The 18,582-nt window shown below is 43.2% G+C and overlaps 1 protein-coding gene across 3 annotated transcripts in view; it reads right to left on the bottom strand.

The window, feature by feature from the left end:
• Nucleotides 1–18,582, bottom strand: part of RBM44 (RNA binding motif protein 44) — a 121,029-nt gene that overhangs the window by 24,211 nt on the left and 78,236 nt on the right. For all 3 annotated transcript variants that reach the window (XM_072121401.1, XM_072121402.1, XM_072121403.1), the window contains 2 exons: nt 13,302–13,354; nt 770–1,064 (listed from right to left, as the gene is read on the bottom strand). In XM_072121401.1, the coding sequence (XP_071977502.1) occupies nt 770–1,064; nt 13,302–13,354 (348 nt within the window). The remainder of the gene's footprint in view (nt 1–769; nt 1,065–13,301; nt 13,355–18,582) is intronic.

Consider the following 18,582-nt stretch of genomic DNA (forward strand, 5'->3'; position numbering starts at 1 on the left):
GGGGTTTTTTAAATTCATTTTTTTACTATTTCAGACACCTTAGGGTACAATAACCTTAGGTTGTCTGATACTACCATGTTATAGTATGGCAGTATATGGGAATTTTGCCCCTCATGTATTACAATGGGCCACTGGCACATTGTAACAAATTTGCAGAAATCATACAGTCTCAGAACTTACAGAGAGACCCAAGGCCATCATGGAGACAGATCGTCACTCTGACGACGTCATGGGGAGCAATGATCTAAGCTATGATGGCGCTTTGTTAGCACCAATCGCGGGTGCTACTGGTGGGTGTTGGTATGGAGTGGGCCCGTGACCCGCGGCCGACATGTGACGTACTATCATGTCACAATTGGGTAAAGGGTTGAAGAAAAAGTGCAGGATTTTTTCATCCTTTTGAATTGGATTTATGCTGGATCGCAGAAGGGAAAGGGATACTTTGTATGCAAACTACACCAGATGTGTGCAGATAGTGGTGCATATAAGATATGATATCATTTATTGTCAGTAGTGGAAGCAACAGAACTGCTTTCTATAGAAGAAGTGGCATCTTTCATCGTAATCCGGTCTATGATTAAAATAATATACAAAACCTCCAATTAAATGGAAATTGTCAGTCTATTAGGTTTAGTGGCCAAAGTTAAAATTGCAGGATTTAGTACTTATTACGAAGAAAAACATTATTAAAATAAAAACAAAAAAAGAGAATATACACAGGTAATATGTTTTCCAAGTAAAAAAATTCCCCCTAAAAAGGAAGACGCACCTTGGCACTTATGGCGAGTGGGACGAGGTCATCAAGTGGGGTACCAGACTTAACCTTTGCTCTCATTTCCTGATAATTCTCTTCCACCTCAGCAAGAGCTGATGAGAGATTGAAGTTGGTCCCGGATGTGGGCTGGTCACCAGGCTCTTTATTCAAGTTAAAGAATGACTCTATGGTTTGTTGTTGAGTCTTCCAGCACATTTGCCAACACAGCCAACGCTGCACATCAACAAGCAGAAGTTCAGCCTTCACCGCTCTCTGCAGAAGTGCATCTGATGATGAGCGTTCACTAGTTCTATAAAAGGAAAGACATATTATTCCTTAAGCTTACCCATCAAGCAAACAAAAAAGGAGGAGCCGGGGAAAGGAGCGGAGATTATATATATATATATATATTTTTTTTTATTTTTTTTATTTTCTTTCTTTGTTTATTTGCTATGATGGAGCAGGGGTTTAGTATTGTTAGTCTGCCCTGGCGTCTCCATAATGATTGTCTACCCCGAATGTGCTATACTGCGGTAGTGGTGTGCCATTTTCTGCTTACTACGGTTGTTGTGTTTCTTGGGTACTGGTGCAGATAGAAATAGAAAATCAACAGCACTGTCCTTCCAAAAGATATAGCCAGCACTACAGGATGTGAAAAAAAGTGTTTATTACACCCAGCCTTGGTCAAGCAGTGAACATAGTGTTACAATGGTGTTATAAAGTTATAACGTAGTGGCATCACTAATTCATTAATTAAATACAAATCCATACATATATCCATAAGACTTGTATATCTCTTACACGTAGTGACAAATGTGCAAATTCATAAATGCAATATAAACATACAACATCAAGATAATACAGTGCTTTAATGTATATTTCACAGGAATTTAAGTGTTGATTAAGGAAAAAGATCCCGTCTGTGGATCATTTCCAGTAACACGCAGAACTATATCTGTCTCTAAAGATTGTAAATGCGCATGTCTGGAAAGTATATTGGAGACAGAAAAGCTGTTAAGGCGCATGTCATGCATGCATACTCCTCCTAAAGCGCAGAACTGTGCCATATTGGAAGTGGTATTCCACTCTCCATGGTTCGCGCATGCGTAATATTCACAAAGTGTTACCTAAAAGATCTTGGCTCTGGTCATTTGAAGTCCAGAGCATATATGCATGTATATCTATCCATCCATCTCCCTCTCTATCTATCTCTCTCTCTATCTCTAAAAACCAAAGGTGCCCCTTTAAAAGAAAAAAGGGGAAAAGGGGTGGAGGCACAATTGAATGAAAAGAACAAACCAACTGGAGTAAATCAAATACTTTATTGATGAAAAGTTAAAACGTATATAAAGTATTTGATTTACTCCAGTTGGTTTGTCCTACTCATTCAATAGTGCCTCCACCCCTTTTCCCCCTTTTTTCTTTTAAAGGGGCACCTTTGGTTTTTGTCTAAGTTTATGGGAAGCATTATCTGGTGTGATTATTACCATACCATTGCCGATATATACACAAACATTTACCATATTGACTCTGACTTGTCAGGTACATTGGTCTGGTACCCCTACCCTCCTCCTTCCCTTTTCCTGATTCTTCCATTTTTTGACTAATATAAATATTATATATATATATATATATACACACACACACACACATATACATATAATTATAGAGAGAGAGAAAGTTACCAACTTAATCTAAACTGTGTATTATGGGCAAGATAAAGAGCGCAACTGTATGAAAAAACAGGGGCAAAATTAATATAGCAACATTATAGGTCACAAATAATGGGTCAATGAAAGATTTGGAAAAGTCTAATTAATAGAAGCAGTGTTCATTTAATTAATGAATTAGCGAGGCCACTACTTTGTAACTATATTACACCATTACAACCAAAATTTTGAATAGAATACAAAAAAAAAGTCAAGTAAGTGCCAGACAGATAAATTTTATTATATTAACAAATAAACGGCAATACAAAAGTAGCAATAAAAGTATAAAAAGCTCTCTTAGCTAGCACTGAGACATAGTTACCTATACCAATGTGCCTGCTTTACTGGTATAGGTAACTATGTCTCAGTGCTAGCTCCATATGAGGTTTATGTTTCCCCTTTAGTTATGGGATCTCCATTTTGGTTCTGATTTACACCATACCCTATTGATTTCCTCAATTAGCTTATGACTTTGTGATCATTTGGCACTCTCTGTTTTTATACTTTTATTGCTACTTTTGTATTGCCGTTTATTTGTTAATATAATAAAATTTATCTGTCTGGCACTTACTTGACTTAAACTTTTTTTTGTATTAAACACCGGGGGGTGACTTGTGATAAGAAATCCTATGCGCACACCCCTCGCTCTATAATTGTTTTGGTTTTGTCTATATTACACCATTGTAACACTATGTTACAATAAACACCACGTGAACCCTACGGCCTTCTTTTTTCGATATATATTTATATATATAGCATATAAAATACCAGAAACTAGGCTGCATAATTTTAACCCTATAATAACCAGGTGTCATTACTACCTGAATGTCCCTTTATTCTTTGGGACGTTGCAACTATAGGAAAACCTGGTTTTATATATTGACAGACTGGTACCATTGGGATGCGGTGCTACCTTACATGTATAGCATTTTTATTGTTTATTGTTATATCAGTTCTAGAGAAAGAGGGGGATTTTTACATTTAGTTTTTTCCCCCCCCCAATAACTTTTTTTTTGCTCCAATTTTTAGGACCCTAGAGCAGGGGTCGGGAACCTATGGCTCGCGAGCCAGATGTGGCTCTTTTGATGGCCGCATCTGGCTCGCAGCCAGGGCCAGGGCCACATCCAGAACTTGGATTTTTAAAAAAGCCTCGCATCCCCCCTCCCTCCCGCGCGCTGCAGACATTACATTACTGCAGCTGATTGCCCGATGCATGGTCATGTGACCGGAGCCCAGTAATTGTGTACATACCAATGACGCTCCGGTCACATGACCAAACACCAAGTCTGCCGGGACCTCGTGCTGCTGGAGCTGTGCCTGACCCTCTCCTGCAGGAGCCGACTGTGTGAGGAGGGGGGAGGGGCTGCAGCTCATGTCTGTTGGGATCCAGTAGAGAGAGCAGAGCCTGAGCTTCCTGTGCAGCCTCTGTACAGACCCCTGCATTGATATCCTGGGGGATCTCCACCACAGGCTGCAAGTGTATAAAAGTAACTGTTAGTGGGTCATATGTATTGTACTGTATGTATGTATGTATGTGTGTGTGTGTGCAGTATCAGTGGGTCATATGTATTGTACTGTATGTATGTATGTTTGTGTGTGCAGTATCAGTGGGTCATATGTATTGTACTGTATGCAGAGGTCGCACTAACATTTTTCCAGAAGGGTAAAAATACTCCTCTCACCATTTTTGAGGAGTATTGTTACCCGAGGAGGAGTATGAAAATTTCAGTAGCACACTGCGCACACACACTACACACTACACTGCGCACACAGCACACACTACACTCACACACAGCACACACTACACTGCACACACTACACTCACACACACACACTGCGCACACACACTGCACTCACACACTGCGCACACAGCACACACTACACTCACACACTGCGTACACTACACACACTGCACTCACATACTGCGCACACAGCACACACTACACTCACTACACACACACACTGCACTCACACACTGCGCACACAGCACACTACACTCACACACTACACTCACACACTGCGTACACAGCACACACTACACACACACTGCGCACACAGCACACACTGCACTCACACACTGCACTCACACACTGCGTACACTACACACACTGCACTCACATACTGCGCACACAGCACACACTACACTCACTACACACACACACTGCACTCACACACTGCGCACACAGCACACACTACACTCACACACTACACTCACACACTGCGTACACTACTCACACACTGCACTCACACACTGCGCACACAGCACACACTACACTCACACACTGCACTCACACACTGCGCACACTACACTCACACACTGCGCACACACACTGCGCACACACACTGCGCACACACACTGCGCACACACACTGCGCACACACACTGCGCACACACACTGCGCACGCTGCACTCACAGCACACACTACACACACACACTGCGCACACAGCACACACTACACTCACACACTACACTCACACACTGCACACACTACACTCACACACTACACTCACACACTGCACACACTACACTCACACACTACACTCACACACTACACTCACACACTACACTCACACACTACACTCACACACTACACACTACACTCACAGCACACACTACACACTACACTCACAGCACACACTACACACTACACTCACAGCACACACTACACACTACACTCACAGCACACACTACACTCACAGCACACACTACACACACACACTGCGCACACAGCACACACTACACACACACTGCGCACACAGCACACACTACACTCACAGCACACACTACACTCACACACTGCGCACACAGCACACACTACACTCACACACTACACTCACACACTGCGTACACTACACACACTGCACTCACATACTGCGCACACAGCACACACTACACACACACTGCGTACACAGCACACACTACACTCACACACTGCGCACACAGCACACACTACACTCACACACTGCACTCACACACTGCACTCACACACTGCGTACACTACACACACTGCACTCACACACTGCGCACACAGCACACACTACACTCACACACTGCGTACACTACTCACACACTGCACTCACACACTGCGCACACAGCACACACTACACTCACACACTGCGTACACTACTCACACACTGCACTCACACACTGCGCACACAGCACACACTACACTCACACACTGCACTCACACACTGCACACACACACTGCGCACACACACTGCGCGCACACACTGCGCGCACACACTGCGCACACACACTGCGCACACACACTGCGCACACACACTGCGCACACACACTGCGCACACACACTGCGCACACACACTGCGCACACACACTGCGCACGCTGCACTCACAGCACACACTACACACACACACTGCGCACACAGCACACACTACACTCACACACAGCACACACTACACTCACACACTGCACACACTACACTCACACACTGCACACACTACACTCACACACTGCACACACTACACTCACACACTGCACACACTACACTCACACACTGCACACACTACACTCACACACTACACTCACAGCACACACTACACACTACACTCACAGCACACACTACACACTACACTCACAGCACACACTACACACTACACTCACAGCACACACTACACTCACAGCACACACTACACTCACAGCACACACTACACACACACACTGCGCACACAGCACACACTACACACACACACTGCGCACACAGCACACACTACACTCACAGCACACACTACACTCACAGCACACTGCGCACACACACTGCGCACACACACTGCGCACACACACTGCGCACACACACTGCGCACACACACTGCGCACACACACTGCGCACGCTGCACTCACAGCACACACTACACACACACACTGCGCACACAGCACACACTACACTCACACACAGCACACACTACACTCACACACAGCACACACTACACTCACACACTGCACACACTACACTCACACACTGCACACACTACACTCACACACTGCACACACTACACTCACACACTGCACACACTACACTCACACACTGCACACACTACACTCACACACTGCACACACTACACTCACACACTACACTCACACACTGCACACACTACACTCACACACTACACTCACACACTACACTCACACACTACACTCACACACTACACTCACACACTACACTCACACACTACACTCACACACTACACTCACACACTACACTCACACACTACACTCACACACTGCACACACTACACACTACACTCACAGCACACACTACACTCACAGCACACACTACACACTACACTCACAGCACACACTACACTCACAGCACACACTACACTCACAGCACACACTACACACACACACTGCGCACACAGCACACACTACACACACACACTGCGCACACAGCACACACTACACTCACAGCACACACTACACTCACACACTGCGCACACAGCACACACTACACACACACACTGCACTCACACACTGCGCACACAGCACACACTACACACACACTGCGTACACAGCACACACTACACACACAGCACACACTACACTCCCACACTGCACACACTACACACTACACTCACAGCACACACTACACTCACAGCACACACTACACACTACACTCACAGCACACACTACACTCACAGCACACACTACACTCACAGCACACACTACACACACACACTGCGCACACAGCACACACTACACACACACACTGCGCACACAGCACACACTACACTCACAGCACACACTACACTCACACACTGCGCACACAGCACACACTACACACACACACTGCACTCACACACTGCGCACACAGCACACACTACACACACACTGCGTACACAGCACACACTACACACACAGCACACACTACACTCCCACACTGCGCACACACACTGCGCACACTGCACTCACAGCACACACACTGCGCACACTACACACACTACACTCACACACTGCACACACTACACTCACACACTACACTCACACACTACGCACACACTACACTCACACACTGCACACTACACACACAGCACACACTACACTCACAGCACACACTACACACACACTGCGCACACAGCACACACTACACTCACAGCACACACTGCGCACATAGCACACACTACACACACACACTGCGCACACAGCACACACTACACTCACACACTGCGCACACACTACACTCACACACTACACTCACACACTGCACACTACACACACAGCACACACTACACACTACACTCATAGCACACACTACACTCACAGCACACACTACACACACACACTGCGCACATAGCACACACTACACACACACACTGCGCACACAGCACACACTACACTCACAGCACACACTACACTCACAGCACACACTACACTCACACACTGCGCACATAGCACACACTACACACACTGCGCACACAGCACACACTACACTCACTACACACTACACACACACTACACTCACACACTGCACTCACACACTGCGCACACTCACACACTACACTCACAGCACACACTACACTCACACATTCACACACTGCGCACACAGCACACACTACACAGCACATACAGCGAACACTACACTGCACTGCACACACAGAACACTACACTACACACACAGAACACTACACTACACACACAGAACACTACACTACACACACAGAACACTACACTGCACACACAGAACACTACACTGCACACACAGAACACTACACTGCACACACAGAACACTACACTACACTGCACACACAGAACATTACACTGCACACACAGAACACTACACTGCACACACAGAACATTACACTACACACACAGAACACTACACTACATTGCACACACAGAACATTACACTACATTGCACACACAGAACATTACACTACACTGCACACACAGAACATTACACTACACTGCACACACAGAACACTACACTGCACACACAGAACACTACACTGCACACACAGAACACTACACTACACACACAGAACACTACACTACACTGCACACACAGAACACTACACCTACAATCACACACTCACCCGTCCGGATCTGCGGGCAGGTAGAGATGGAGCAGGACAGGGAGCAGCAGCCCCGCTGTCCACAGGTATCGCGGGGCCTGCGCTCTTGCTCCGGAGCACTGCTGACACAGATCACTGTGTCAAGTGTCGCGCTGAGCGGTCCGGCACACGCTGTGATCGCGCGACATTTACCTCTTTTGCAGCGCGCGCCGGGCCGCTCAGCCTGCGCACTGCAAGGAATAATTGCCAAGCGTAACTTTACGCATGGCAATTATTTTGGGGGGGTAATGGCGCCTCATCACGCGTCTATGACGCGTGGTGAGGCGTTAATGCGACCTCTGACTGTATGTATGTATGTATGTGTGTGTGTGTGCAGTATCAGTGGGTCATATGTATTGTACTGTATGTATGTATGTATGTATGTATGTGTGTGTGCAGTATCAGTGGGTCATATGTATTGTACTGTATGTATGTATGTATGTATGTATGCAGTATCAGTGGGTCATATGTATTGTACTGTATGTATGTATGTATGTATGTAGTATCAGTGGGTCATATGTATTGTACTGTATGTATGTATGTATGTAGTATCAGTGGGTCATATGTATTGTACTGTATGTATGTATGTATGTATGTGTGTGCAGTATCAGTGGGTCATATGTATTGTACTGTATGTATGTATGTATGTATGTATGTATGTATGTGTGTGCAGTATCAGTGGGTCATATGTATTGTACTGTATGTATGTGTGTGTGCAGTATCAGTGGGTCATATGTATTGTACTGTATGTATGTATGTATGTATGTATGTGTGTGTGTGCAGTATCAGTGGGTCATATGTATTGTACTGTATGTATGTATGTATGTGTGTGCAGTATCAGTGGGTCATATGTATTGTACTGTATGTATGTATGTATGTATGTATGTATGTATGTATGTGTGTGTGCAGTATCAGTGGGTCATATGTATTGTACTGTATGTATGTATGTATGTATGTGTGTGTGTGTGCAGTATCAGTGGGTCATATGTATTGTACTGTATGTATGTGTGTGTGTGTGCGCAGTATCAGTGGGTCATATGTATTGTACTGTATGTATGTATGTATGTATGTATGTGTGTGTGTGTGTGCAATATCAGTGGGTCATATGTATTGTACTGTATGTATGTATGTATGTATGTATGTATGTGTGTGTGCAGTATCAGTGGGTCATATGTATTGTACTGTATGTATGTATGTATGTGTGTGTGTGCAGTATCAGTGGGTCATATGTATTGTACTGTATGTATGTATGTATGTGTGTGTGCAGTATCAGTGGGTCATATGTATTGTACTGTATGTATGTATGTATGTGTGTGTGCAGTATCAGTGGGTCATATGTATTGTACTGTATGTATGTATGTATGTGTGTGTGCAGTATCAGTGGGTCATATGTATTGTACTGTATGTATGTATGTATGTATGTATGTATGTATGTGTGTGCAGTATCAGTGGGTCATATGTATTGTACTGTATGTATGTATGTATGTGTGTGTGTGTGTGCAGTATCAGTGGGTCATATGTATCAGTGGGTCATATGTATTGTACTGTATGTATGTATGTGTGTGTGTGTGCAGTATCAGTGGGTCATATGTATTGTACTGTATGTATGTATGTATGTATGTGTGTGTGTGCAGTATCAGTGGGTCATATGTATTGTACTGTATGTATGTATGTATGTATGTGTGTGTGTGCAGTATCAGTGGGTCATATGTATTGTACTGTATGTATGTATGTATGTGTGTGTGTGCAGTATCAGTGGGTCATATGTATTGTACTGTATGTATGTATGTATGTATGTGTGTGTGTGCAGTATCAGTGGGTCATATGTATTGTACTGTATGTATGTATGTATGTGTGTGTGTGCAGTATCAGTGGGTCATATGTATTGTACTGTATGTATGTATGTATGTGTGTGTGTGCAGTATCAGTGGGTCATATGTATTGTACTGTATGTATGTATGTATGTGTGTGTGTGCAGTATCAGTGGGTCATATGTATCAGTGGGTCATATGTATTGTACTGTGTATGTATGTATGTATGTGTGTGTGTGTGTGTGCAGTATCAGTGGGTCATATGTATTGTACTGTATGTATGTATGTATGTGTGTGTGTGCAGTATCAGTGGGTCATATGTATTGTACTGTATGTATGTATGTATGTGTGTGTGTGCAGTATCAGTGGGTCATATGTATTGTACTGTATGTATGTATGTGTGTGTGTGCAGTATCAGTGGGTCATATGTATTGTACTGTATGTATGTATGTATGTGTGTGTGCAGTATCAGTGGGTCATATGTATTGTACTGTATGTATGTATGTATGTATGTATGTGTGTGTGTGTGTGCAGTATCAGTGGGTCATATGTATCAGTGGGTCATATGTATTGTACTGTATGTATGTATGTGTGTGTGTGTGCAGTATCAGTGGGTCATATGTATTGTACTGTATGTATGTATGTATGTATGTGTGTGTGTGCAGTATCAGTGGGTCATATGTATTGTACTGTATGTATGTATGTATGTATGTGTGTGTGTGCAGTATCAGTGGGTCATATGTATTGTACTGTATGTATGTATGTATGTGTGTGTGTGCAGTATCAGTGGGTCATATGTATTGTACTGTATGTATGTATGTATGTATGTGTGTGTGTGCAGTATCAGTGGGTCATATGTATTGTACTGTATGTATGTATGTATGTGTGTGTGTGCAGTATCAGTGGGTCATATGTATTGTACTGTATGTATGTATGTATGTGTGTGTGTGCAGTATCAGTGGGTCATATGTATCAGTGGGTCATATGTATTGTACTGTGTATGTATGTATGTATGTGTGTGTGTGTGTGTGCAGTATCAGTGGGTCATATGTATTGTACTGTATGTATGTATGTATGTGTGTGTGTGCAGTATCAGTGGGTCATATGTATTGTACTGTATGTATGTATGTATGTGTGTGTGTGCAGTATCAGTGGGTCATATGTATTGTACTGTATGTATGTATGTGTGTGTGTGCAGTATCAGTGGGTCATATGTATTGTACTGTATGTATGTATGTTTGTGCAGTATCAGTGGGTCATATGTATTGTACTGTATGTATGTATGTTTGTGTGTGCAGTATCAGTGGGTCATATGTATTGTACTGTATGTATGTATGTTTGTGTGTGCAGTATCAGTGGGTCATATGTATTGTACTGTATGTATGTATGTATGTTTGTGTGTGCAGTATCAGTGGGTCATATGTATTGTACTGTATGTATGTATGTATGTTTGTGTGTGCAGTATCAGTGGGTCATATGTATTGTACTGTATGTATGTATGTTTGTGTGTGCAGTATCAGTGGGTCATATGTATTGTACTGTATGTATGTGTGTGTGTAGTATCAGTGGGTCATATGTATTGTACTGTATGTATGTGTGTGTGTAGTATCAGTTGGTCATATGTATTGTACTGTATGTATGTATGTATGTATGTATGTATGTATGTGTGTGTGCAGTATCAGTGGGTCATATGTATTGTACTGTATGTATGTATGTGTGTGTGCAGTATCAGTGGGTCATATGTATTGTACTGTATGTATGTATGTATGTATGTGTGTGTGCAGTATCAGTGGGTCATATGTATTGTACTGTATGTATGTATGTATGTATGTGTGTGTGCAGTATCAGTGGGTCATATGTATTGTACTGTATGTATGTATGTATGTATGTATGTGTGTATGTATGTGTGTGTGTGTGCAGTATCAGTGGGTCATATGTATTGTACTGTAAGTATGTATGTATGTTTGTGTGTGCAGTATCAGTGTGTCATGTGTATTGTACTGTGTGTGTGTGGGTGCAATATTAGGCAACATGCACATTAACATGGGGGCATTTTGCAGGCCACAAATAATGGGCTTTGTCCCATTGTCTACGACCCATCTGATAACGATGGGGTGAGTGGTACTCTTCTCGTAAATGTCCATAGTAAATGACTGTGCGGGATACAAAGACGGCAGGTCTTACTCCTGTCGTCTTTGCATGTATGAGGAGGTTCTGCAGAAGCTGAGGCTTGTGTGTAACAGTGTCTCTCCATGCTGTACTAAGCCACCACTGGACTGAAACAATGGTAATTCCCTGTAAAATAAAAACTAGATAATTTATATTGGAGCTTGTGATGCATGTTTCTTCTGCGCAGGCCTGATAGCTGCCCCTCTCTCATCATCAGGTGGGAAGTAGACAGATCCAGTCATGCACATTAAAAAGAAGCCAGAGTGCTGGACGAGATGTTATGGATTGCAAGCTCGAATGTAAATTCTCTAGTTTTTATTTTACAGCAAATGACCATTGTTTCAGTCCAGTTGTGGCTTAGTACAGCAGTACTAGTCAGTGTCCCTTTAAACATATTGTACGGCTCTCGCCAAATTATATTTTAAAATATGTGGCGCTTATGGCTCTCTCAGCCAAAAAGGTTCCTGACCCCTGCCCTAGAGGGTCTTATCAATCCTAACATACTACAGTATAGCCGTTTATGGCATTTTTTGCAGATGATTGGTGGAACAGACTTCCAGGCTGTCATGGCGATGACTCACAGCCAAAACGGTGCCGCCCACACCGTTACATGCCAACTGCACGTAAAGAGTTAACACTCACAATTGTTGCATATAGTAGTCGTATTGCCAGCACCAAACCACCTGGCCTGTATGGCAAGGGCTCGGCCCGTGAATCCATATGTGGCAAGGTGCTAAAAACATTCACTTCTGCTGACATTTACATCTATTCAACATTTCTATGATACTTACCCCCTGGATTCTCCCACATCCTTGCCAATTCTAGCTTCTTCATGTGCTGCAGCCTAGGAGTTAAATACAGTTCATGTCTTCAAGTGAAAAAAATATCATCTTTGTCTATAGCCATTTGTTCAGATATTCTACTTGCCATAAGGATGAACTTCATTTACCTTATGTCTTAATAACACATTGGTATTAACATGTATAGATAAATTACATGTAGTTATTGCATGTAATCTATTTGCAAACATTAATGACTACCAATATCATATCACCTTTCATGAAAAGATGCAGACCCCTCTGCACACTGTGACCCCTTGTGTAGCTCTCTGTATACCTTTCTTTAGTCCCAGACCGAGATCAGCTGTAAGGTGACTGTAATGAAGCTCAATTGCTAATCCTCATTACAGCACAAAATTTTGAAAATCCAATTGTCACTGGGACAAAAAGAAATTTTGTCTGGATTTACAATTATAAAATATACCAGTTCTGACTTGCATACAAATTCAACTTAAAGGGAAACAGTCACCACATTTTACAGGTAGTGACAGGTTCCTATAGAGCCCCATTAACCTCTTCATGCTCCACGTCCAAGATATCATACAGGGAGGACAGTGACACGAGCATCTCCGGCATTTGTGAAAGGGTGACAAATCGGCGGGTGGCCCTGAAAATGTACACAGCCTTGGAGGCACATAGTTCTTTTGCCTCAGAAACAGAGTCTGCGAGTGGGGACGAGTGTCCATTTTATTTGTCCACCTCGTCCTCCTAAAGTGACCCCGAGGAACCTCCAAGAAAGCGCCTTCTGACTAGTGATGAAAGTGCCAGGGGCAAAAATGCCCACTACAGCCCTAGATAGAGGGGTGCAGTTTCCAAAATGGTAAAATCTTTGGGGGTTTTCTATTGTACTATTACTTCAGGGGCTCTTCAAGTACGCGGTGGCAGCACAAAATATTTGTTGCTAAATTGGCCTGCCAAAAAGTCAATAGCACCAATTCTGTTCTGGACATCGCTGTACAGCAAAATAGCAGTTGACATCCATATTTATTGCTGTACACGGAAGAAACAGGCCAAAATGTTGGGGTGTATTTTTACCTCTCATTCCTTCTGAATGTGTACATTTTAGGGCTAGATGAGAATAATCTTATACAAAAATTGATATTTCAAAATTTCCAATCCATTTTTGTTTGCTTCCAGAGAAAGAATTCAAGTGTTAACATACTTCTCAAATGCTGCTTTGAATAGTTTGAGATGTTAGGTTCATAAAATGGTGCTACTTGTGGGGGTATATAGTACATAAGCCTTTACAGGGCACTTCCAAAATGAATTGGTCACCAAAGATTTGGCATTTTTCAAATCTCTTGAAAACCTGGTGAAATTTTTATTTAATAAAAAAGGGCTGAGCCTTAACATACATTCAGATTACGTCCTTAAGGTGTTAACTGACCCCCTTTGAGCTAAATATTGTTTGCCTTACTTCCCCATAAATTAACTTTATCTTCTCTGGCATCAGAGAGGGCATGTCTTGCTCGGCCAGCCCCTCCCATCTTCTCTTGTCACTAAGTATTCAGCACTTCATGTCATGTGAAAAGCGTCTGTTAGAAAACGCATGTGTTTTTTGAAAACGCATCAGTTTGACAGGTTTTACCAATTATTTTAAATAAAATTGGTCAAAACGCTTGCGTTTTTGGACGGACCGCTTAAAAACTGACCAAAACGTGTTCAAAACGCTATGTGTGGCATCACCCTTACCGGTAATTCTATTTCCTTTAGTCCACCATGACGGCCCCACCTGGAGGATGACCCTTGACCTCTATGGGGGACAGGAAGCAGAGTAGTTAAAATGCCCCACCCCGGCATCCGTACTCCAGTGTCTACCAAATAACTACACCGTCTTGGATGCAAACAGATTTACTGTTCACAAACAATCTAAATCAAAACTTTCAAGTTTACTATATCAAGCAGAAACAATACTTGGTGGGGTGGGGTGGGGGTAGAATATATGGGCAGTCAATGTGGACTAAAGGAAATGGAATTACCGGTAAGACTAATTCACTTCTTCCCTTACGTCCCCCATGACGGCCCCACCTGGAGATATACCAGATGAAGCTTTTTTTAGGGAGGTAAAACAGAGGAATATTTTCCTCCCAAAGGAAAAGGTCTAGATTATTTGGAATGTCCAATCTGTAATGTTTTGCAAAAGTAAGCGAAGATTACCAGGTAGCCGCTTTACATATTTGGTCTTTAGAGGCTCCTCTCTTTTTAGCCCAGGAGGCCGCCATAGCTCTGGTGAAATGGGCACTTACAGTTTCTGGAGATGTTCTATTTAGATGACAGTCTTAAAGAGAACCAGTCATGCAAAATAAACCCTTAATCTAAATATATTTTCATAAACTGCCATTAGAAAGCATTTATCCCTTCATTGTCCCTCTGCATTCCTGTAAACTTAAGCAATGAGGTCCTAAAGCTGTATGCAAATGACCTGTTAAATGTCCAATGAGTCATTAGCATATTCAAGCTGTCCAGCTTATTCATGAGTGGGAGGTACAGCCGCACCCCCAGTGCTCGACTGACAGCCTGTATAATAGTGTGAGGCTGTATAATGATGTGCTTCCTGGTGCTGGTGACCACGCCCCCTGCAGCCTGTGTGTGCATGTGTGTGTATAGGAGAGATACAACAGCTCCAGGCAGCCATGTTATAGCAGAACATGTCAGATTCATGTGTAGCTCATGTCTGTGTCTCACACATGTGTATTAGGAGGATGCAGCATGTCAGCAGATAAAGCACCGACACTAGCAATGCTTTACTATACATTACACACAGACATGAGCAGGGGGAGAGGAGGGGAGGGGTAACAGGGGTGACATCACTGCCTCTGACCAGCCTCATTTACATAATAAAAAATAGATGATTTTATAATGATTAATATATGAAATAACTAGATAAAGGCTGGGATGGAATCCTTGTGAGCTGCTCCAACAGGTAGTAGTGACAGAAATAGTGACAGAGACCTGATGACAGGTGTCCTTAATCCATCTGGATATGGAGACTTTTTTGCCCTTGTTCTTCCATTGGAATTGGAGAAGAATATTAAAGTCTTTTTGCCAGACTTTAGAGATTTCTATGTACCCGACTACTGATCTCCTTCCATCTAAGGAATGCCAGACAATTTCTATGGAAGATCTTGGGTTCTGGAAAAATGAAGGAAGGACCACCTCCTGATTGTGGTGAAAGAATGTCATGACCTTGGGAACAAAGTTTGAGTCAAGCGTTAGAACAATACGTTCATCAGAAAATACGGTTCATTTATTGAAAAAGCCTGAATCTCCCCAATCCTTCTAGCTGTAGTGATTGCTATTAGGAAGGCTGTTTTGAGAGTTAAATTCCTAAGGCTAACTAACTCAAGAGGTTCAAATTGAGGCCCAGTAAGAAAATTTAGTACTAAGGATAAGTCCCAGGGGGCTACCGAGGGTTTAACTGAGGGTCTAATTCTGTTTGTAGCTTTCACGAACCTTTTGATCCATCCATGTTCAGCCAAGGATGAGTCAAAGACGACACTCCGAGCTGCAATTTGAACTTTGAGGGTACTTGTTTTCAGACCTTTGTCAAAACCGGCTTGTAAGAAATTCAAGATCTTTAAGATATTAGGAGAAGACTGGTTGGGGACAACTGAACCACAGACAGAACAAACCTCTTCCATATCTTCAGGTAAAAGGCTGAGGAAACTCGTTTTCCACTAGCTTATAAGGTAGAGATTACCTTATGAGATAGGCTATTAGCCCTTAGGAGTCTCCTTTCAGGATCCAGGCTGAGAGTTTGAGATCTTGAGGATTCGGAAGGAGAAGTGGTCCCTGGTATAGGAGGTTCTGATTGGGTAGCATGAAGGGTTCTGCTTGAGCCATCTTCTTTAAGAGCGGAAACCAGCTCTTTTTTTGGACAGAAAGGGACGATTAAGATGATCTTGGATCTGTCTCTTTGGATCTTCTGTATAATCTTTGCTATTATAGGCAGCGGAGGAAATGCATAAGCTAGAGGAGCATCCCACTTATGAATGAATGCATCCATCCTTGATACTGTATCTGAAGGATTCAGAGAAAAGAAAAGTTCCGCTTTTGTGTTTTCCCTGGTGGCAAATAGATCCACCACAGGCATGCCACATATCTGGCTTAGATGATGGACCACCTCCTGGTTCAGACACCATTCGTTGTGGTCTAGCTTTTTCTTGCTCAGAAAGTCCGCAATTTTGTTGTCTTTCCCTTTCAGGTGAACCATATAATGTTCATCTCTGCACAAAAGTATATTTCGCTTGAGAGGTCCATAAGGTAAGGAGATCTTGTACCTCCCTGATGTTGTAGGTAGGCTACTGTCGTAGAATTGTCTGACAGGATCTTTACATGTAGACCTTTCAACAGACTGTCTTCAGAGCTTATAGGACCAGCTCTAAATTACCGATAGTTGGAGGACATCCTTTGGATAAGAAGCGGCCATATTCCCCGAAAGTAGGAACCTGCTACATTTGCACCACAGCCTTTCTGGCTTGCAACTGTCTGTATTATTGACAGGGGCCAGGGATGCCATGGTACCCCATATTCTTTAAAATGTGTGACACTGGTCCACCAAATTAGAGATTTAGAGCAGGAGTAGTGTTGATGTTTCTGTCTAGGTGTAGAGGATTCTGGTCCCAGGGTTGAAGTATCCATCCATCCATGCAGGATTAGAGTATGGTTCTGCACCCACTGGACACAAGAAGAGGTCAATTCTAGTTTGTAACCTTGCCCCTATTATGTCAAGAATCCATGGATTGGATGTAAGTGTTGTTCCACTGGGCATAGAATCTTAGTAACCTTCCTCCCACAACGGCGTCATTGCTTCCTAAAAAGGGACAGAATTGCTGGAACCGAGAAGGAAGCCTCTACCTCCTTTCGGACTTTTTGTCTCCATAGTCCTGAAAGGGCTGCTAAATCCCTGCACCATTGTCTTAGCCATAAGGATCGCCTGGTCGCAATAGATAAGGCCCCTTTTGCTGAAAATCTGACGAATTCTCCTGATGCATCGGCGTTAAAAGCGGTTGGTAAAGTCTCTAGAAGTAGCTCTCTAGGGGTGCCATTACTAATATAACTTTCCAGCTTTGATAGCCAAAAGTACACAGTACGGGCGACTGAGGTAGTGGCTACATTAGCTTTTAATCTTTAACCCCTTACCGACATGTGACGTAATACTATGTCACATGCCGGCGGGCTGGGGTTCTCTGTCGGCCTCGGCCCTCCCTGAGCTGTCATCTGGTACGTTAGC

The sequence above is a fragment of the Engystomops pustulosus genome, chromosome 8 (genome assembly GCF_040894005.1).
Source record: "Engystomops pustulosus chromosome 8, aEngPut4.maternal, whole genome shotgun sequence".
Lineage (NCBI taxonomy): Eukaryota > Metazoa > Chordata > Amphibia > Anura > Leptodactylidae > Engystomops > Engystomops pustulosus.